We start from the raw sequence: 24,305 nt of genomic DNA, 5'->3' as shown, positions 1-24,305 counted from the left end.
CTTACATCACACATGGATAAAAGCCCATCTGCCATTTTGTGGAGCTTGAGGGAAAAAACTAAGCTCAAATCACAGACGCATGAAACTATGGATAAGAACTACCAGAGTTTTATTTTTTGTTCTTTAAATTAAATACCTTCTTGTTTCCATCTTGAATATAGATAAATGTTTGAAAAGTGTTTAGTGGATGTTTTTCTATTAAAAAAAGAGTGAAAAGTACACTTTCTGGGTTTCACACAATTAAAAGTTTGTATTGGTTTCATGTGAAATTTTGAAATATTTAAGGCAAGTTATCTGCATGTAACTGGCAAAAAGTTAATACTTCCTGCACTGAACACTATATGTAACACTATTTATGTAAGAATACAAGCAAATCACTTGGGTTCCACAAGTCAGTGAAATGTAGAATTGAATATATGGTGAAAAATATTAAGGAAACTTAGATATATCATATACAGAATAGTCATTACCAGTAAATGAAAGCACTAATACAGGTAGTCCTCGTATAATGGTTTAACATTTTAAGTTACAACGGCACTGAAAAAAGTGACTTAGGACCAGACCTTGCACTTATGACCGTCACAGCATGCCGCAGTCACATTCTCAAAATTCGGGTGCTTGGCAACCAGTATGTATTTACGATGGTTGCAGTGTCCCATGGTCACATGATCATTTGCGATCTTCCCAAGGGGCTTCCGACATGCAAAGTCAATAGGGAAGCCAGATTTGCTTAACAGTCAAGTGATTCACTTAATGACTGGGGCAAAAAGGTCATAAAATCAGGAACAACTCACGACATCGCATTGCTTAGCAACAGAAGTTCTGGTCCCAATTGTGGTCATATGTCAAGGACTCCCTGCATAGCAGACATTGCCAGTTCATTCAAAAATAATATTTTGTCCAAAAAGAACAACTGCTGATGAAATGTTTAAGCTAATGAATCATTTTATTATTCAAAATTATGTTCAGTAGAAAATACATTGATTTGACCAAGCTTGAGCAATGCAGTGTTTCTCATTGGGTTTGTCCCACGTGTTTGAGCAGAAGTGCCAGTACATTTATGAATTGTAGCATTCTCAGAGAGAGACCACCTGCAAAGGCTATGCCTTCATTTTTGTATCCTATTCTTCAAGAATGTGTGAAGTTTCTACATTATATAAAATCTCATCCTGCATATTCTATCATTTGTACTTTGTGTACAGAATTAAGAGATGAACATGAGCATCTCTTACTACACTATGAGAAACATTTTGAAATGATTCTTTGAAATGAAAGATGAAGCTTTATCGTTCTTGCAAAATTCTTCATCAACAAAATATGTTTTATTTGAACTTAAAAACACATAATTATTTTGATTAGTTAAACATAGTGGCCTCCTTATGTGACATATTTTGTCTCAATGAATTAAACCTGAATGTTCAAGGCACTAACATTAATATTTTTAGAGTTCATAAAAAGTCGAAGCAACTGAAAAGAATAGTTTATAGACACAGCAAGTTAACTAGAGAAATTTTGAAACTTTCTGTACTTTAACTCAAGATGAAATTCCGGTGAATTTTCAGATGAATATGAATCAACAAATTAAGCATTTCATAGGATTATTTTTAAATTTTATCCTTCATCCCCATTCTTTTACTCTGAGAAGGAAAAAATACTACGGCGGGTTGGAAGATATTTAAAAATAGTGTTTAAATAGAACTGAGACTTGGATAATACAAGTTCTTTCCATTCATATACTCACAGCAAGATACAATAATGTTCCTGCGGTTTTATCACCTTGATAACGGAGAGACCATACTCTTCTATGTATTTGGCATACATGACCAGCAAATGTTATAGCTCATTCAAGAGGGAAGGCAACCTCAATTCAGCAGATTTCTGGGATGGGGCCTTACTAGAAAAAAATTACGCTTGTGTATGTTCATGAACACTGTCCAGGATCAGCCCAATTGGAGCATTCTATTAAATAAAATAATTTTAAATAAATATCTGGGCAGTACCTTGGGCATCTGTGTATACCTTCTCTTTGAGGAGGATGGATTATTCAGCAAAAAAATAGCTGCCGTTCTAGGCAAAGTTCAGAAACTTTGTACAGCTGCACACAAATGGCTGTAACAACCCTGTTACCTACATTCCACTCTTCTGGGTAAGGGCATATAGCTCTTCTTCTTGGTTGCATCCTATATGTAAGAATTCCTCTATTGATAATTGATTTCAGACAATTTCAGTAGAGATGCAGTATACTGTTTACACTTCCCTCCCCATACATGTCTTCACTACCAGTACTGTCCTAGTCAGATTGGGTTCTCATCTCTGAATTCTCTGGATCAGAGGTGCTTTGTCCAGGCATAAGCCATTGCAATACATCAGTGATCTCTAGTTCCTTGCAGAAAGCACCCTTTGGTTGGTCTCCTCGTTGAGGGAAATCTACTATAGTCAAGATCAGATCCTTTTTTGCACATCTCTTCTCTGCAATGATCCTTCGGGGGATTGGAGTCTCTCCTTTGCAATTAGAAATCACCTGGAGGTACTAGAGCTGAAGCATTCCAGAAAACTTTCATTTATTCAAGGAAACAGAATTTGATAAGGGAGTAAAACATTCTTATACCTGCTATCACTAACACAGTGTGAACTTAGGAAGGGAAGGAGGGTTAAGAATTTCAGACAAACTTGGTAAATAGGTCTGGACTCACTGCAATGTAAGTGGCAATTTTTGATAATTGTGACATTTCTCAGGTTTTCAGTGAGAATTTGGTTCCATGTTGATAGAATCCCATGCTGCTGCTTCAGAAAATTTTCTCCTTGGGCCTGGATTATTTGGATTCTGGTAACATCCCTACTGTGTGCTTCATAAACAAATTCACTACTGCTTACTTCATACAGTTCTGAGAATATCAGCTTTTGTGAGAAGCTTGAAAGTTTACCAGCGCTCTCGTGGTTTTGAATGGCATATCTTGTTCCCCAGCCAGCCAGTGATAAAGAACCAACCATATTCCTCAAGAAATACTTCCTGAAAACAATATATTGATAGAAGAAATCAGTGATTTAATGGTTTATATGGTGCTGTGTAAAAACTGGTAATAAAACTGTGGATTTTACACCAACTAGTTTCATCTCTTAAAATTGTATGAAGTTTGTAAGGTGAGTTTGGATGATAAAGATCCAGCCATAAGTACCTGTTCAATGTACAGACCAACATTTTCTGAAGTAGAGAGAGAAAAACCTCTATTTTAAGAATAAAAAATTATTAGTATGATTGCCAGAATGAGAAGTTACTTTTAAAGCCATTGCTGGAGTCAGTAAAACCTATGGCATGCAAAGCATGATTTCTTCGATTGATGTAAATAGAGCAAGAAATGGAAGTGCTCTATCATCAATTATAAACTGATTTTTTTCCTGGAATGTTTGCAACCTGTTAGGAATTAATTGGTCTTCAGTTATTATTACACTTTTTATTAGATCTTGCAGGAAATTAATAATACATAGTAATTAGGGAATCAGGTTCATGTCCTGTCAGTATGATTTGTTTCTACTATCTGGACAAGTCAAATAGGGACCCAAGATATACTGGTACAATCATGAATAGTAGAACTGGTCTTTATCTAGGATTGTGCAGCTGCTCTGTGTGCATCAGATGTAGAGGCTAAGCTTACAAGTGGATGGTTAGGAGGGATCCTATAGCATGGCTTACTGAACACCTTATGCATTTTGCCAAGTGTTTTTAAAACTTGGAAAAAGAGCAGGCAGCAACGAAGTGGAGAATCCACAAAGCATTTCTTGTGAAGGGCTGCAGGAGGATTTGAGTCATCAGGGCTCCATTCTGAAGGCAAAATCCGTCTGTGGCAGTTTTGTTCCCATCAATGTCCTCCTGACCACTTTTTGTAAAATCAATGTGTTTTCATGGTTCAGTATACCTTTCTATAAGAATGTAAGAAAAATCTAGCCTGATTAGGCCAAAGCCCATCTTACTCCAGCATTTGTTTTTCACAATGGCCAACCAGCTACTGCTGGGGTCCTCATGAGCAGGAGAAGAGAAAACCTCTCTTCTGCTATTGTTTTAATGATAACTGGAGGCATGCTTCCACCATCCTGAAACTAACACTGAATCTTCAAGATTCCTGAGGGACTTGCATGCCATAAACATGTCCAACCTCCTTTTAAAACCATCCAAACTAGTGGCCATCTCTCATAGTGGTGAATTTCAGTTAAATTTCCATTGTGTTACGTTGTACTTTCTTAAGTCTGTTCTAAATCACCTTCTGACCAACCTCATTGGAAAACTCTAGATCTTAGTACTTTGAGAGAAGGAGAAATATTTCTCCTTATCCACCTTCCCTATATTGTGCATGATTTTATACACACTGAACATGTCCCAGCTCAGGCATCTGTTTTCTAAGCTAGACTTGTCTTTTCTTGTGAGGAATGTGTTTGAACCTCCTAATCACTTTGTTACCCTCTTCTGTATTTTTTTCTAGTTGTATTATGTCCTTTTTCAAATGTAGTAAACAGTGCTGCACACAGTACTTCACTTGTGGACATACCACAGATTTGAATAACATTGGCATTTTCATCTTCAATCCATTTCCTAATGAACATTAGCATAGAATTTCCATTTTTCACAGCTGGCACACACTAAGTTGACATCTTCATTGAGCTATTCATTATGATACCAAGATCTTTTTCCTGGGTAATTATAGTCAGCTCAGAGCTCATAAAGGGGTTTTGCCCCAGTGTTCACCATTTATATTTATTTGAAGTGAGCTGCATTTTCTAATCAATTCCATCCAATTTAAAGAGAACCTTCTAAAGTTCCTCACAGTCACTTTTAGTTTCCATCACATTGAATAGTTTGATACCATCCTCAAACTTGTCCACCTCATGCTTATCTTAAATCAAGATCATTTATGAGCCAACTAGAAAAAGCTAGTCTTTATACATCCTGGAGGGATTTCACATCTTATTTACTTCCACTGAGAAAATTGTTCATATATGCCTACTTTTTGATTTCTGCTTTTTTTAACCAGTAGAATCCATAAAATGTCAGGTCCTCTTATCAAGTGATACTGAGTTTACTCAAGAGCCTTTTATAAAGGATGTTTTTAAAGGCTTTTTGAAAAACAAAATACCCATGTTGACAGGATCCCCCCATACCTCTTGGTACTTTCAAAAAACTCCAGAAGGTTGGTAAAGCAACAGTTACTTTTGCAGAATCCATGAATATCTTCTTTCAGCAAGATTTGATCTTCTATATGTTAGTTATTGTTATTTAATTACATTTTCTACCAATTTGCCCAGAACCAATGTTAAGTCCAATTGTTATGAATTAACATTAAGCTGATTGACCTATATTTTTCTGGAACCCCCATGCCTCTTCTTAAAATTGGTGTCACTAGCTGACTTTCAGTCCTTTGCTTTGGTTCCAGTGTGAGAAATGTGTCATATTTTTGTAAGGAGTTCAGCAATCTCACATTTGACTTGTTAAAGATCTCTCAGATGGGTGCCATCAGAATCTGCTGCTTTTGTATTGTATAGTTTCTCCAGAAGTCCTCTTTTTACCTCAGTTTACTTCATTTCTGATTTACTCTCTGAGAAAATACCTGTCCTATATTAAGCATTTGACCTATATCTTCTGTACCAAAGATGCAAAGTATATATTTGGTTTTCCTACAATTGAATCCTCCTCAAGCATCTCTTTCCTTCCCTTGTCATCCAAAGGCCCTATCACTTCCCTGGGTTAGTTTTCTATTTCAAATATATTTTAAAAGTTTTTTTCTGTTTCCCTTAATTATTTTTACCTTAAGACTCTCAAGTTCTTTTTTAAAAATTTCTTATTGTCACCTTATCCTTTTTCTGTTCTTCTTTCTCCATATTAGAACAGGCTTTCTGTTTTCTAAAGGAAAAGCCTTAACTTTTATAACTTCCTTGACACAACTAAAAATTCATGCTGGGCTGTTCCTGGACTTAATTGCCCCTTTCTTACATTGTTCTGCACTTTGTGGATTCAAATAATCAAGCATTATTGGAGAAATTTAGCAACCATGACTTTTCCTTTTGTTTTTTCCCCCAGACCCTTTACTTTAACTTTTTGGCAGTTTGACTCTGGGATGCCACTGGTTTCATAGACAACTTCCTTTAATATTATCATTATATTTCCTGTCATATTATTTCTACTGTAAGGTGAAGTTTTCATACTTCTGTGATCCAATGCTTATGCAAGATGTACCAGTTTACATCCACAATATTGATATCTTCTCACACAGAAACTTATTCAGTAACCTTAATACATTTTCCACTAAAGTGTCTATAGCTCCTACTATTACAATTGCCTTCATTCCATAATAGTAATAGTCTCAGTAGTTACTTTTCGAGAGTATTGTTTTTTGTATCTCCCAAAGTCTATTTTAAGTACTATTTTCCTTCCATATTGCAAATCCTTTCATGCTTTTCCCTCCAACTTCTGTGGATTCACTATTTTGTATATCAGACACTATATCACACACACATACACGTCGGTTCGTTATTCTGCTTCCTCTTTAACTATAGTTCTTCAGCTTCAGGTGGAAAAGCCTGCTCTAGATTAATCTTCTGCTTATGAGGATGCTTTCTTAGAGTCTGAAACTAGTTTAAAACATATTTTACAGCTCTTTTTCTCCTAACCAGGTAGTAGGGGATGCAGTTTGTGTGCTATGAGGATTTTGCCCCCATGTAGAGCAGATACTGCTCACAATTAAAGCTCTTTGTTTCAGTTGAAGCAATTTCAAATATATGCTCCTAATTCAGTTATCAAGGGGTGTCCCAGAGCAAGCTTCATACAAAACTTCTATCCAATGTTTAAAGAAGGTTGAAAATTGGATATTTTTGATAGGCAAGGTTTTATTCTGTTGACGTGCATAACATATATGTTACTAAACTATAATACTTGTATCAGTTTTCCCTTTGCGAAATGACAACATTTTTTCCATCCCTTTCTATAGAAAAAGATCTTCTAGCCTATCTTCTTTTAAATGAAGGCTTACTGATTTTCCAGGAAGCCAATAAGCTCTTGTTGTGCTGCTGACTGTGCATCAAAATCACTTGCATGAACAATTGCCTTTAGCTCTTTGGGATTTATTAATGAAGCTTTGATCCAGACTGAAAACTTGTCATTCGACTGCATGGTCTGTTAAATAAGAAAGTGGAGGATACTTTGAATGAGTCTCTGAAGCTGAATAATGCCACCAAGTACTTGAGGATTTCTGCTTCTCCATAATCCCCTGTAATCTTCTAATTTCTGATCTTGGCAAGAAAATTGATCCTTGTCTGTTAGGAAAATATCACCTAGCCCAGTCATTTCAGAACACTTGAGCTGTTCTCCTAAGCACTCTGTTGGAGCTCATAAATTTCTACCAAAAGGATTCTGGTCCATCCTGAGCGTTATCTCATAGGAGCATATCGCACTCCTATGTTTTTGTCACTTCTTTAGTTTTGTAGAAGCCAAATTTTGGAGATAGGCTCTGATATAAATGCAAACATACAAGTTGGAGTAAATCTGAGTTCAGATTGAATAGCCCTTCAGGACAAGAGTTTTTGGTAGGCAGGTTCAGTAGGCAGAATGTGTAACGGAGCCATTTTTTTCAGTATCTGGGGAAGCAAAGAAGGGTTCCTAAAAAGAATGATAGCAAAAATAATGGCAACACATATCCTTGTGAATTACCCATGATTACCCCACCCCCACCAGTACTGGCAAAGTAGGCCACAGCAGATAAATAGAGAGCAAACCTCATCCCATTTTAACACTGAAGATGTTACCTAGCCGGGTAACGAAACGTTTGCAAGAAAAGAACCAAGCTCAGAGAACCCCAAGGACTCCACATTACCCATGATCCCCTGTTTTATTCTTGGTATTGAAACTTACTGGAGGCAGGGCATTATGACCGCAGTGCTGTGGTTCCTTCTCTGAGGTTTTCTATTGATCTTTGAGCTGGAGAAGAGTGGAGTTTTATTGCATGAATTGCTTTGGAAATGGGTAGAGGACATCCCACTTTGTCACCTTCCAGTTCAAAGCTTGGAGCTGGAGTTATGACCGTATATTGAGTAATGACAATGCTGTGCAGTTTCAGGGACACAACCATATTCCTGCAGGAGGGAGTTACAAAAACCAGAATTAATATTAACTTCTAGATCATAGCAATTCAGTATGTTTGTAGTATATGTCAAGTCATTAATGATTTAAGTATCTAAGTATTTATACAAAAATGAGTAAATAAGTAATATGCATGCACATAGTTGTATTTATATAGTTTAGATGAAAGTTGCTTAATACAGTAATGAAAGCTATGCAAATACCAGACAATGAAAGGTAAGTGTTTCACTGATAAACTACTTTTACAGAAGCTACTGCAGTGACTATGTATTCTCTTTCTTAGTCTCAGAATGTATATTATGTATTCAAGATTTGGAGTTCTAATTTGGTACATAATCAGATGGAAAAAATCAGATTTTTTAAGTGTTACTTTGCATTTTTTAATGCAAGTATGGCCATCAGGTACTTCTATTCACAGGGTATATTATGACAATTTGCTCCAAACCTGTCTCTTTAAAGATGGGTGCACACAGGACTTGGGTCTTTGCCCAGTATTCACAATGACACCAGTCTTATAATTGTAGTATTAAAGTAGGGGTTTTCACACCTCCTAAAAAAAGAAGAATGCAATTAACCTCTCCCAGTTCTTTGCTGTATAGATACAGAGGCATCTTATTTGATTGACCCTCTGATTATAATAAATTATATTGTTCAGATTTTTGCAGGAAGATTCTTTTTCTCTGGTAGATTTTAAAGTTAGAAATGGTAATAATTAGTGAGTTTATATTATTCCTTATGACACTATCTCTAGAATAAAATGAAACTTTTAGTCAGCAACACTGTATTATAGATTTAAATACTAAAATATCTGACCATTTGGAGTAATGTATATATGCTTTTCATGTAGATATTTTAGCAAGAACTTTCTCTTCTGTTGGAAGAACATTGTCTTCCTCATACTTTATTGTCTCTACACCAGATCACAGCAGACCGTAAATATTGCCTTTAACATCACAAAGATAGAAGTCAATTATATAGTCACAGCAGGTTTATTAACTAGTTTATATCATTAAATTCTTTCAATATAGAACAAATTATGTTAAGTTTCTATCTTAAAAATACCTTTGGAACCCAACTTGTACTACAGAGTAGAATGTTTGGAATTATATATAAAATGCCAACTATTTAATATTCAATTATTTCAATTTAAGCTTTATGTTCTTATTTAATATTTTAAATAGGACTGTACATCTTTTGCTAGTTTCATAGCTAATTTTGTTCTCAGTATTGTTCTTTTAAGAAGGGTGGTTTAGGCTTCAACCCTAAGCATGCCTATATGTGATTAAGCAATGCTGAACTCACCAAATAAAAATCAATAAGATTGTTCTGTAGAGCCATTTTACTTATAATGTGTAAAATCTGTGTGAAAGGTAGACACTTCTTTTTCACTGCAAGGAAAGGTGCCTATGGGAAAGAGAGATTATAAATTAACTGACACCACTAGAAGAGGCAAACTGCTACTTACTTCATGGTAGAGAAAGTATTTTCCTTTTCTTCTGTGTTTCTTCAAACTGTAGTGGTAGAAGGTAGCTGAAGGACCAGGTGTTTTCCTGCTACTCTTGCCTTTTACTAAATCCTCTACTCAAAAACACAGTTTTGCTTTCTTATAGCTGTTGCTGAAACAGAAGAATTTATGCTAAAAGAGCTTATTCTTTAAGTCTCCTCTTTCTTGGCTTCTGCTCTTCTTATCTTTTGCCATAAGTTCACTTGAGAGCTTTTAAGGAGAAAAGAAGAAAAATAAGAGAAATCTGTGACACAGTATGATGATTTGCTCCACATTTTATTCAGTTTGAGCATTTTAATACAATTAACTATAAAGGAATTTCGTTGGGACAAGAAGGATGATAAAAACATGAATTGTAATTGAACCCATTCAAAGTTTGTACCATGGAATGACATACCAGTCAGAATATATCTGATGTTCTGTTGTCCAGTTTTCTGATCCCATCTCCCATCCATTTAGATGGATATGATCTTTCAAAATTGTACATGAAACTACAAGGCAATTATATGGGTGTTTTTTTTTGAAATAACATATGATTATAGAAAGTACCATAATCATGGTACATTTTGACAATTCATGTTAATAGAATTAATAGAATTTGAGTGAAGAATTCAACCATGAATGGGCTGTTTAGGGAAAAGATTGGATTTGCTGTTCCAAATGGACTAATTGCTATTTTATTTTTGTTTTATTTTATTTTTTTCATTCCAGTGTATCTTGAGGATAGTTTTGTAAAATCTGGAGTCTTTAATGTATCTGAACTTGTGCGGGTGTCTAGAAGTAAGTCTCCTTTTTGTCTTCTGAAATTGTATTTTATTTTTGGATGTGTATTACATTGTACAAGTATATGTTCCTACATGATCCTTTCCAGCTTTGATTCTTTATGATAGTCAGTGCACCCAGTTGTATAACTGACAATACAGATAGTCCTCACTTACCAACCACTTGTTCAGTGACTGTTCAAAATTGTGATGGTGCTGAAAAAGGAGACTTATAACCAGTCCTCAAAGCTGCAGCAGTTGCAGTGTCCCCACGGTCACGTGATTGCAGTTCATGTGCTTGGCAATCAGCATGCATTTACCACAATCAGTGTACCATGGTCATGTGATTGCCATTTGCAACTTTCAGAGCCGGCTTCCAACAAGTAAAGTCAATGGGGAAGCTGACAGGAGGTCACAAGTTGTGGTCACATGATGACATGCTTAACAACCCACGGTGATTTGCTTAACAACTGCGCTGGAACTGACTTCATAAGTTGGCACAGTCACATGACATTTCACTTAATGACTGTGCTGCTTAAAGACAAAGTTGCTAGTCCCAATTGCAGTTGGAAAGTGAGAACTACCTATAATGTAGCTAGTTTTACAACACAAGTATAAGTATCTTTGGCTGGTAATTGTCTAATCTATTATGATTTATCATATCCATCCACCTTCAAGATACCAATTGAAATCAATATCAGAATTCATTTGTTTTATTTGTAAGAGAGCCAGTTTAATCTAGTGGTTAAGACACCTGGCTAGAAAGGAGGAGACTGTGAGTTCTAGTCCCACTGTAGGCATGAAAGCCGGCTGGGTGATTTTGGGTCTGTCGCTCTCTCTCAGCCCAACTCACATCACAGAGTTGTTGTGGGGAAAATAGGAGGAAGAAGGGGTATTAGGTGTGTTCACCACCTTGAGTTATATAAAAATAATAATGGTGGGATAAAAATCTAAAGAAAAGAAAAGAAAATTACAATCTATAGATAATTACCTGGCGGTATGTTCTGTTAAACATGGTGGGGCTTCTGTGTAAGCATACCCAAAATTGTAATATTAAGCATTCAAAATACATTGAAATTCTTTTCAGATGTTCAGTAGTTTTGAGCCCTTTAATGTTGTAAGTTAACTATATAAAGTAATGTAAGGTATGTCGGTTAGTGACATGAAAATAAAACACACAGCTTGGAATATAGTAGTATTATAAATGGAATATAAATAATGTTACAGGTTTATTTTCAAAAGGCATTTTTATCTCACAAAACAAACATTTGAAATCTATTTATTATTGCTTATAGAATATACAACTATTTTGACTGGATATGTGTGAGAATTAGAGAACACACAGAACTAAGTAATAGGACTGTGCAAAGCTTCAAAGGTGTGCTTTGCTGTAGCAAACCTTTGGGTAAAACACTCCTTCAAAGCTATCTTGCCAAGCAGCATGTCTTCTTGCATTTAGGAGTGATCTCCAAAAACTCACTCTATGGAAGAAGGTTGAGAGGAGCCTTCTCTGACGGCATTGGTTGAGCTCATTCTGGACACCTTTGGCATGAAATGAACACTGTCTCACAGTGTGTGCCAGAGGCATCCTGCTTGAGGCACTCTTAGTGCAAGCTGGGTTGCTCCAGCATCAGCTGCAAGCTATCTCACAGCATGTGCCAAAGCTGTTCTGCCTGGTGCCTCCTCCAGATCATTTGCCAAAGAATTTTGGCAAGTAGTTGAAAGAGGCCAGCCATGTGGAAACTCTCAGTTCATACCACTGTTTGCCCACTGGAAGTAAGTTGAAAGAGGCCAGCAGCACAAAGGGCCAAAAGACCATCTTTGAGGAATATTGGAAGCAGATTGAGAAGAACCTTCTCCTACAGAGCTAGCTGAAATAAGACTCCCATCAGCTTTGTTCCATAGTACTGGTATGAAGCAAATTGAGGGGAATAGGAAACAAATCAGATTGCCTCCATAGCCCAGATTACTTTGTTAAAACAAATCTATGTTGCTTTGCAAAGGTCTATTAGTCAATTACGTCTTTGTCTAGCGCAGTCTTCCCCAACATATTTACCCAGTGATTTATTGGACTGTAGGACATGTCCATCTTCTCTTGGCCTTGCATGCTGAGATGGGAGGGAAGGCTTGTCCCATGCCCCTAAATAGTACCAATTTTGTCTTTGAATTGTACAAGGACAAATAATTTAGTCATGCTTTTCGTTACATAAAAGTGAATTTGCTTTGATTTTGGATTATATTGATATGGCTGTTTAGAGAATAGGCATAACTTTAAGCTATATTCTTTAGCACCTATAACCCAGGGAGCTGGAGTAAACTTCCCCATTGGAGAACTTCCAGGTCAACCATATTATCATGACATGAACTCAAGTGTTAACTTACAGCGATCGCTATCCTCTCCACCAACCAGGTGAGTCTATTATAAAAAGTCTGTGGTTGTGTAATATTTTAAATGATTTTGCTTTGCAGCTTTTTCAGTGAAATGTTTATGCATTTGTCTAGCAACTTAATCTGTTTTTTGGGGGGGGATGATTGGTTCTTGATGGAATAAAAAGGTAAGTTGATATATACTGAACAACATTTCTCAATAAATAATTTCAAATGACAGTTTTGGTAATGGAAATTATTACGGTTCGTAGTTGACTGGAGATCAGAGCCTTTGCCACTCCATGAAAGAACGAAAATGTTGAGAGAAAAGCTGTAGTTCCCAGGCTAGGGAGAATTGTTAATATCAACATAGATAGGTACCTCAGTTCATTATCTGTTGACTCAGAAAGGCAGGGCAGAGACTTAGAATTTAAACTCTGTGGCATAGACATACATACAGGCTTTTAGTCCCGTGTACTTCAGTAGGCAGATCTGTCTATATGGCTTTATTTTTTACTGCAATAATGGAATTAATCTGGCTATGCTGGGTATGTGAGCCTTCTGCTGAGAAGCCAGTTCCTGAATAAAGGGTTAGAATGTGAAAAGCCATGAGGTTTTAGTGTGCCTGTTGGAAGCCGAACTCTGCACTCCTAATCTAAAAAAAGTTCCAATAGTGTATTAGTAAGAGAAAAATGTGTATAATATATATAACTTTAAGCTCAGTGTAAAATGTGAATATGTCTACCAAGTGTAGTTTTGGCTTGACGTGTCTGAAAAGGATTGTACTTTAAAATATGGACATAAAAACTGTTTAAATAAGCTCTTATTTCTATATATTTACAGTAAGAGACCCAAAACTATATCCATAGATGAGAATATGGAACCAAGCCCAACAGGAGACTTTTATCCTTCCCCAAATTCACCAGCTGCTGGTAGTAGGACATGGCATGAAAGAGATCAAGGTGAGTAAAACCTCGATATTATAGAAAAGTGAGTTCTCAGTTCATTCTGTGTCTACTCAGAAGTAAACTCTGTTGAATTCAATCAGGTTTACTCCTACATAAATATAAAATATATTCTTATTTATATAATTTCTTCATAAACTATGAATATATGATAGATTGGAATAGAGAAGAAAAATTTAAATCTTTTGAGATTAAAATACTTCCTTAGAACTATATTATGTTTAGGAGTAATTAGTAATCTCATCCCCATTATTGTAAAATTGCATTTTGTATTTCTCAAGCACACAAATCCCTTTTTCAAAGCCATGGTACTCATTTAGAGTCACAAGAAGTCTTTAATAATTGATTTACTGGCAGGCAAAATGTAGGGACACTATATTGATTAGTAGAATCTAGAAAGATTAGAAAATGATTGAATAAATTATTGGATTTTTCACATACACTCTAAAAGAGAGGATGATTAATCTTGACATTTTTTTTCTGGCCATGTTTCTGTGCATTTAATAGCAGCCTCACATGAAAGTATTTATTTCTATCAATCTGTTCATATATACTCTGTGTGAAATAAAATCTGAAATATAAATAAGTAATGCCCTGTTTTACAAAGGTATACATTCATCATTATTTATACAAAGTTATGAGTGATAGGCCCTGAAGTAAATTTTAGCTAATTGAATATACAATAACATCTAAAATATTTTAATGTTGTTCAGCCATGGACAGCATTTCACAGCAATATTCATTTGAAGAGGAAAAGTAAGCATATGTAGTAAATGGAAATTACTATTTCTTAGTTTTTCACAAGACTTCCTTTAGTTCTATTCATATTATTTTATAATCTTGCTTAGTATTTTAAAGCTCTGTGATATGTTACTGAAAATTCCAAAGATTATTAAAATATGTTTTAGCTGATTAAAATATCACATTTTTTAAAAATTAGAATTATCTGTATTCAGGACTTTCTTTCCCTCCCTCCCATAGATTTATATTTACAATCACTTACCTGCTCCACAACTGTAACTGATACCACTATTTCTAATTTATACATTAACATAATTATGCCAATTTCATATATTGGTCATAAATTTATGCCTAATTTCTTCCTAATGCAACATTCAAAATATTATTTTTGTAAGGCTCATGATGCTATATAAAGTTCTTAGTTTCCCCCTGATACCTATATATCTTGGTCCCTTTGTACTGTAGTTGTCTTCTCCCCTTTTCTTTTTCTGTTCTTTGAACAGAATTCCTAAACCAACCTTTTGAGTCCTTTTTCTCTTTTTTCCAAAATATAAATGTAAAAATTCCTTTTTCATTTTGTGATCAGCAAAAATGAAAATTTGCCGCATATACTTAGTTATACTTATGAATTTGATATCAAAAAGCTTGCAACATGTATTTATTTGTATTTTTCGATGTAAAGTAAATCCCCCAAATAATTGGCTTGTTGTGTTTGTTTTCTAAAAGTGTCATCTGTGCGTTGGTGTTTTTGTTATTATGAATATTTTTTGGAGTTCAGATAGTACAAGAAATGAGATCAAGAATGTTGCTTAAATTGCGTATTACTTACCTGTTTCTTCTCCATTGCTATTGCCATGTGTAGAAATGATTGCCTTTACCAGGAACCATCACAGCTATTTAAAGGAAGAATTGAGAAAGCAATTTCCATATTCAAGGTTAAAAGCAATGCTGTAGTCACATATGTACAATCACTTCTATACATGGTGTGGGAACAGGAAGGAAGTAGATAAACACAAAGCCTGCTCCTGATGTGTAAGGAAGGTGACATGACATCTGTACAGATTTTCTATTTTTGTTGTCAGAGTCTAATTGTCAAAACTGAATGTGCTTATAGGTTAAAAGTTCCTTGTTTGTGGTGGTCTCTGCATAGTTCTAGTTGTGGAGTGTAGAGGTCTGTGGTGCTTAAGCTTTGGTAACCTTCAGTTAAGATGAAAAATGTGTCTGAGTGTATTCATGAACATGAACAGGGCATTAAAGGCTTAAATTGTTTCAAATATAGACTTATTTTAATTTTTCAGAATTTTAGTTCTTCTAGTTTGCCTTATTTTGCAGTTTAGTCTTTCTGATTGATATTTAATATTAGTTTATGAGTAATATGTTCTGTTTGGGTGGGATTAGTTTATTTTCTATATCATTACTATGCTTTGTGCATGGTCACTGAATTTATTCTTTTTGTATCTATGTTCAGTTTAAGTGATATTTTTTATGCCACTTTACCTTTCTTAGATCAAAATGTATATTATTCCATTGATGTGCTTCAATAATGAGTACATCCTTCATTGTCAATTAGTCTACCAGAGTAGGTTATCCTGAATGCATTGACACATGTCTTTCTAGCTTTTTAAAAACAAAATCACTTGGGCCAGAAAGCATGAATTGTCTATCAGAATAATTATTCTGTTATCAAAGTAGTTTTTTCTGGTCTTCTGAAGTTACGAGGCTGATGCCTTTGCGCCATGATTAGATACATTTGAGGCTTCATTTTGTGGGGACTTCAGTACAAATATGACTTGGTGTTCTCAGTTGGTAAGTACTAAGGGACCTGGTGCAATTTGTCCTAGAATCATCATATCTCCAGGGAATCTTCTTATTAGTTACATATCTTTTCAGCATCTCAGTGTGAGTTACTGAACATTATGGAGGCTTTGGTTTTACTTTCCTCTAATCTCAGATATAAGGGTAGGAAGAAGCTGCACTTACGAAGGGTCTCCATGCGAAAGGATTTGGTGTCATCACAAAGGAGAAAGAAGAAACTCTGTTGACTAAATTGCTGCTTTCATAAATTTCTGAGGCTAGTGGCAGAAGATGAGTTATTTGTTAACCTCAGTTCCCTTCATGCAGTACCATAAAAGTATGGTCATGCAATAATGGTAGACACAGCTTTTCTAAAAGGTTCCTGAAACTCAGCTGCACCTGAGATCTTTGCTCCACAAATATGAATTTGCAGAACCACAGTTATTGGTAAGTAGTTTTTTTTTAACAACAACAAAAAAGACGACAGTTTTATTGTCAGTTAAGAAAAGGGGGCATTGGGTGGACTTTAAATATTAAGAGTTTCACCTTTGAGGAAGTCAGGGTTATCCTAAATATCAGGCTCTGAGTGCTAGCCGTTAAGTAGTCAAAATAGTACTGTTTATATGCAAGAGAAATATCAACACATTTGGGAGTTTTAAGGTTTGTAAAACTATATAAAAAAAAAACGTTAGAGAGAAATAAAATTTAACTGAAGATTCCAGAGCATTATCATGAACATTGAGCATATTTGTTGACCACTGAAATTTGACTGCTAAGTGGGGGGGGAAGAGTATCTTCAAAACAGCATCACCTTGCCCTGCAATATTGTGTTGTATTTCCTGCTTGTTGAACTTAAAGTCACAGATAACAAGTTGGTAGATCTCTTTAAACGTATTATTTCTCTTAAGCACATTTATTGAAAAGGACAGTGTTATATCCATAAATTACTTGCTCACTGAGTTAGCTAATTTGGAAACTAATTTGAAATTATGTATGGAAATGCATGACTAAGGGCATAAGATTAAGTCACATTCTTGGTATATACATTTATCTGAACTGTTCAAAAATTACTCTAGGTATTTTGCAGTTGATTTTAGTTGGTAGAGATTGTGCATATTCCTGATAGTTTTAGGTTTTGGAAGAAAGACTTCATACAGAACAAGAATCATACAGTAATAATCTGATCCTGAAATAATTGAGATTAGTGGGCCATTAGAATATCAGGTCATCCTATAATAGCATCAGGGTCTGTCCTGGCTTGCCAATTAAAATCACTTGTCACTTAAGTGAAAATTAGCTACTCCATTCTACTTTGCTTAGAGAGTTAATTCTGATACTTTTCCTTCTAAATAAATACACTTACCAAAACTTAGGAGTCCACAGATTTAGCATGCACAAATAATTTTTAAATCATAATATTTTTTAAAAATACTACTTAACTCATGATCTGTGGTCTTATATGGATCACAGCCTATGGTCTTACACAGCCTTTATTTAACATTACTCAGAGCTGTGAAGTGATAACGAAAAGGAATAGACAGATATACTTCATATTAGTCCTCAAAATGATAGTTCTTTTCATCCTTATCCAGGTTCATATAATAATAAAATTACAGTTGATGTTAATTTATAAGATTACAGAAACCGGCCAGTGTTCTGTATAAATAATACTATTTATAAAGGACCCTTCTTCAAAAATTAAATAATTTAAAACATGAAACAGCTGCACACATTGCTATGCTGGGGTTCTGTGAAAAGAACTGACATGATGTTTTTAAAGAAGCTCTGGATTTTTTTAAATAAATGAAAAGCAAACTTAATTGGTCTCTAGGGAAACAGCAAGCCTTTATCTTGCATATTTCATTAGTAGTTTAAACTTTTCATAATTTTTGATTAGAAAAATATATTTGACCTAGAGTAGAAAAGAAGGATGTGATGCTTTACGTCATGTATTGTAATTGTAATATTTTAACACTGCATATCCTAAAGCATTTTAATACTGTTAGAGATTTGTTTGGAATTGTACATTAGTGTGTACAATTAAATAAATTTTAATTTTACAGTTTCTTCATCATGTTCAGTTTCCTATGATTCTCCTGCATTCAACAGCAACAAATCATTACAGCCACAGCTTACCATTAAAACAGAAGCTCTTGGATCTTCTTCTCCTGTTCTTCACCTACCCTCTGCTGGGCCTCCTTGTGATGAGGAACAAGTATCCTCTCCTGGATATCCTTCTGGACCTTTGCCATCTTTTGCTATCTCCCCATCTTCTGGACTTGCTTTTTCTGGAATTCCTTTAATTACAGAGCCCTCTCCTGATGGGTCTTTTCTCATTAGACCTTCTTCACATGGTTTCTCTAAAATGGATATATTAATTTCTGAGCTAAGAGAATTAAAAGAGGAGGTAGGTAGTGCTGTTCAGGAACTAAAAAACATAACTGATCAGCTGGGCCATTTGCTTGCCTACACAGAACAAAACTCAAAAGTAATTCCTAAGGCACCTACTGAGGGTTGAGCTATATCATGGAAAGACACCCTCCATCTGGATTATTTTATTGAATACTACTTAACTATGTTACTCTGTGTTCATTTCTTTTAAAAGCATGACCAAAAGATTATCTTAAAAGAATTATATATCTATATTCTGCTAGCAAATCATTTGTCTTGTTGTAAATATTTAATATTACATAGTAAATAAATGTATACATGCCTTATATGTCAGTTTTTGTGTTTTTATTTAAAGCATATTTAGAAACTGTTTCCTCCAAAACTGGTTATTTATTTTCCTCTTAATACATCAATATTCCTAAAATAAGAATTGTTTCTAACTTCCTGTTAGAAAGTATATTTCAGAGGAAAGCTGTTGTGGTTTGTTTATCCGATACTCAACTTTGTCAGAAGTTTGAACTGTAATATCAAAAGTATTTCAATGGAAATTTTGCGCAACAGGTTATAGCATTTCACTGAAGTTAATACTATATTCCCGGTTGTTTTGGAGCACTAGAATACTTGTAAAAGACGGTTTTTATTGACTTAGTGGTCAGGGACCAGGATTACTAAATTCTGAATGATTGAAATTTTGGATTACGCTGTTTGATTTAAAGAAGTATTAAGATGGTATTGGAACTGGAATTGTGGGTGAAAAAAAATTATTAGTGTAGTGCCTCTAACATGTATAAAATAAACACCTAGTTTTCTTTCTGAGGGACCTTATTGGCAGTTGGAAAGTTATATTTAAATTAAGTAAATTAAGTTGAAAAGATGGCAAAAGGAAACATGTTTTTAAAAAAACAGTGAGCTGTCAGGTCATCAGTTGGATAAGCCTGGCAGAAGGAAAGAGGTCATTTTCGCCAGAGATTCTGGTAGACCCCTGGAGCAGTGTTTCAGGAATGCACGAGTTCTGAGGAGAAAGGGAGATTTGATAAGTGCCCTGTAAATCTTTTGTCTTGTGGAAAATATAACTTCTATCAGTTACAGTTAGCTAAGTGCTTTTGGCTTCATGGCAAAAAGCAGCAGTCTTATATTAAATCAAACTGTTGATCTATCTAGGTAGCTTAATGCTATGTACTTCAGTGTTTTAAGCAAAGATTTTTTTTCCAGCTCTGTTTCGTGGCTACCAAATTAGATCTTACGTAGGAGATCTGTGATCTCTGTTTTCTGTGCTTTGGAGTATTTTTCTAACTGTCCTGTATATATATTTTTTTCTTCTGAAACTAATAGCTGTTTCTGGGGAAGAATGCTATAGGATTTGGTCTCACGCTCAGTATGTCTCAACTTTGTTATTAAAACTTGGATTGCAGATATGGAGAGAAAGCTTGTTACATCTGCAGATGATGCAAAATTGAGTGGATACTTTAGTCTAGAAGAGTGTTTCTTCAACTTTTTTTCTCTCAGGAGCCCTTCCCACTTTTAAAAATTATGGAGGGCCTCAAAAGAGCTTTTGTTTGGATGGATTGTATTTATCGATATTTACCATATTAAAAATTAAAATTGATGCACTTGCTGCCGCTACCACTTCTCGTGATTGTTTGATGGGGGCTTAATATTGTATTATTTTTCAATGTAGGCTGATAAATAATTTTGATTTCACGGATCCTGAGATGGTCTTGGGGGACCCCCAGGGGTCCTAGGATCACACTTTAAGAAACACTGGTCTAGAAGACAAACAGAAACAAAATTCAGTGTTCTTGGTAGATTAGAAAAAATGGGATGAGACTTAGTTTCTAAATCACAGGAAGTAATACTTTTATTCCCTTCTGCACCAAAACTCCACTTCAGATAGATGTCCAGTTTTCAATATCACATTTTAAAAACAATTCAGGCAAACTGGAATAAGACAATGAGATAATCAGATAAAAATGAAGCATTGTTAGGGAGACAGATTAAAAGAACTGTATTGGCTATCCTTTAAAAAAAGACTGAGCAATAATATAGTAATCCTAAAGTATTTGAAGAGATGTCACAAAAAGAAAGGCTAGGATGCTTTTCTCTATAGTTTAACCTATAGTTAACATGGTTTTAAGTTATAAAAAAGCAGTTGAATATGAGAGTAGTACAACATTGAAACTAAATTGCAGTATTTTTACTTTGCAAATTTTTTTTGCCCATCTCATAGAACTGACTTTGGGTGGTATACAAGATTTAGAAACCCAACAGTTAAAAACAATTTAAGATAAATGATATATTCCAGTGCTAAAATCCTATCCACAACAGGGCTTGCCTAACGCGGCCTGAACATCTAACAAGATAGTGGAGTCCCTTTTGCTGTAGGGTCTGGAGATCTGTCAAGCATGTTAAGTTGGATGCTTTGGTCTATATGGACCCTTCTCTGATTTTGTAATTTAGAAGAAGGGAAGAAAAATATATACTTTTTCCTTGATCTTGAAAACACTGTATGTGGGGTCATTAGTTTCAAGAAAATGATATTGGTTATGAAATTCCTAAATCATATCTGGTTAATCTGAAGGATTTAACTGCTAATTTAATCTTGCATTTATGCATATAAAATGTTTGTTGTCAGTGAGATATAGCCTCTCATACCAACTTTGTTGCCCAATTATGGAATTTGTCCTGTTTTATAATACTTGCTTTTTCACAAACATGGAGTTACTACAAAATAAACAATAAGTGTTTTTTTTATTGTTCAGGACAATTTAGCAAATACTCATCATTCCCAAAAGGCAAGTACTGGGTATAGAAATAATGCTGATATGTGGTTAGAATATCAGATTGAGAATGGAGGAGATCTGGGATCAATCCTAACTTGTTTAAAAGGTTCACTGAATAATATTAAGCTAGCCACCAGATCTCAGCCTAATCTATCTCAAAGGGTTGTAAGAAAGATAAAACTGTGGAGAAAGAAACCATGCTGCCTTGAATTCCTTAGACCAAATTTGGGATATGAGTTATATAAATACAGTTAACATAATTTATTCAGATACAGTGGCTTTTCATGCTTTAATACTGTCCATCTTGGTATAATATAATATACTTGATATGAGTATAATTGCATTAAAATTTGCATTAACATTGAATTATTGGTTTTTTTACTCATGTTCTTTAAGCATCAGGAACTGCAACTTTTTAAAGTTGTGGACCCAGTTTAATGGTTTTTACAAGCTGTGTTTTTATTGATTCTGTAGTTTTCTCTATATTTGTAAATGTAAGATTTTTCTATAAATAGAATTATTAATGTAATAGTGGCATATACAAACATTGTAGGCACTGTCCAAAATAGAAATGTGAATCTCAATGATATAAACACACTTTAAAACTACTGGTTTCACTGAGCTTAAATCATGTAACTGAATTTTAATCTGTGCTTAAAAGTGGTGATTTATAATGCATAGCTTTTCAGTGCATCTTTGTTGTTTTTCTGTGCATAAGTAAGTTGCATTGCATTCAGTATAGGATCATATCAATTCTTAATACACAACAATATATTTTCCAGTAGCAGGCATAATGTTTTTGGCTTTTGGAGTTAAATTTCATCATCACAACCAAGGTTTTTCATTTTATTTTTAAAGTTCGGTCTTAGTTATAAAAATATTCTGAAGAAATTTTCTAGATGATATAATCCAAAACATAGTTATGAAGTGTAAAAACCCAATAGCATTTACTAGGATTTCGTGATCTGATTTCATTCTGGGGGAGCATGAGGATTCAATAAGCTACATATACAATGGGAAGGCATTTATGAAGCATATTTATCTTTACTTTTGTTTTTAGTTTTACAGACTATTGAAAAAGAGACCTTAATTACAACAGGCAGAATGAGAGGATAGAACAAAGGCCCATGTTTTTATAAGAGCTCCATAGAACGTTGCTAGATCTGTATGAACTATGGGCAGTGGTCAACTTTCTTATCTCTTTCTCTCCATAATGATATCTTGAAAAGCTATGTATATGAAATAAAAGATAGGTATACATTCAGGATAAGTTTGGATCTTAGCCTGTCCCTAGTTTTGGCAAAGTGTAACTGCTTGACTTTGCATCCATTGTGCAAATGGGGGATGTTCTTATTCAGATACCTTCTGCTTATGGTTCTTTGACTATAAATGGCATTGCTTGCAATGTTCTAAACTGAGTACGAAGCTGTGATTAAATGGAGATGGATTTGGGATTTAAGCTGGTGAAGTAGATGCAAAACTATTCTGCATCTGTGCTGCTATCCCTTTGTGGTTCCCCTGAAACTTCATAGGAAAATGAACATGTTGTGTCGCTGTCTGTAAAAGCTAAGCAGGTGTCCAGTGCAGGCAGGTGGATCCTTGAGCTTTGCCTCACTTACACGTTGACTCGAGTTTAGTTCCTTTAGCAGGTGGCTTGCTGATTGGTGTGCCATGTGACATTTACCAAGGGAGTTCCTTGGATGGCAGTCTGCTCATAGAGAGGCAGAGGGTCTTGCCTTTTGATGAGGAAATTGCTGAAACTCATGTCTCATTAGTGTTTCCTAAGGTTCTTGGGAAGCAAACAACAGTTTAATTAAAGTCTGACGTAAACACAGTTCTGCACATTCTCCCTGCAGCATTTTATCACATTAGAATTGATCAAAATAGTTGCCTTGGGCTAACTTGAACAGATATACATCTGGAGCGCCATGTGTGCAAGCTGTCATTGAGTGAGCTACATACGCTATGCTTCATAGCAACTTTCTTGTTTGCCTTACTTTGTAGGTGCAATTACCTTGTTGGGAGATGAATTGATCTAACTTTTTCAAATTTGTCTGAGTCTTTATCTCTCTGACATGCTAATGATTTCAAATTTACAACATAATGCAACCCAGACATGCATATTCTTTACCTTTTTTAGTATTATGCAGTAATAACCTGCAGCTTTTAATTTATTCATGCTTCTGTTTAATTTCCTCTACAACTTTTTTCAGGAATGTATTCAAATATTGTTGTCTGTTTTATATTACTGTAATATACATGCACAATGTTGGGATCAGATTATGAGTACCCATGATTAACAGAATGACAGCAGATTTTTCAGTACTTCAGAACACATAGTACAGTTTTAGCTCAGCCTTCCTCATTCTGGGAACTTTAACTCCCAAAATTATCAGCAATGGTGAAGATGGTTGGGGTGTTCTCAGAATTGTAATTTTCACCTTTAGAGGGGAGCTCAGGCTGTAGAAGGCTATTTAAACCGAAATCAGACACCTCTTTAATACTAAAACCATACTAACTTTTATTTCTTTTACTGCATCTGTCATTTTGATCCACAACTAATAGAATCCATTCCATTAATGATGGAACACTGGCTTGGTTGCAGTTTTGCAATTAGGGCTGTGCAAAACATTTTAAAAGATGCTTCGCAAACACATTGGTGTGAATGATGCACCCCTCTTTTTGAAGCATTAGAACAGCAGTGTCCTTTGGGAGGCTAAGGCAGCTGCTCCGAAAGCTTTCTCCTATTGTCTTTGCGTATGCGCACATCCAAAGACCATGCTTCCATTGGGTCCGCCAGTGAAGGAAGTTGTGCCGAGCCTCCTAACATATGCTGCTGCTTCAGTGCATCAAGGAGAGTGCTTTGCTAACAGTATTGCG

The 24,305-nt window shown here is 35.1% G+C and overlaps 1 protein-coding gene across 9 annotated transcripts in view; it reads left to right on the top strand.

The window, feature by feature from the left end:
* NFIB (nuclear factor I B) overlaps positions 1–24,305 on the top strand; it is a 346,323-nt gene that overhangs the window by 262,200 nt on the left and 59,818 nt on the right. For 8 of the 9 annotated variants that reach the window (XM_088130118.1, XM_088130117.1, XM_088130122.1 and 5 more), the window contains exons 4-6: positions 10,338–10,406; positions 12,677–12,797; positions 13,598–13,716. In XM_088130118.1, coding sequence (XP_087986244.1) covers positions 10,338–10,406; positions 12,677–12,797; positions 13,598–13,716 — 309 coding nt within the window. Of the gene's footprint in view, positions 1–10,337; positions 10,407–12,676; positions 12,798–13,597; positions 13,717–18,317; positions 18,983–24,305 lie in introns of those variants that run through there. The other variant, XM_088130125.1, reaches the window with a different exon arrangement.

The sequence above is a fragment of the Python bivittatus genome, unplaced genomic scaffold (assembly GCF_059951505.1).
Source record: "Python bivittatus isolate LINGU-HERP-01145 unplaced genomic scaffold, Pbiv_v1 ctg000850_np1212, whole genome shotgun sequence".
NCBI classification, from domain to species: Eukaryota; Metazoa; Chordata; class Lepidosauria; order Squamata; family Pythonidae; genus Python; species Python bivittatus.
Note: the sequence above shows the minus strand (reverse complement) of the source record. Positions and strands in the feature narration are given on the sequence as shown.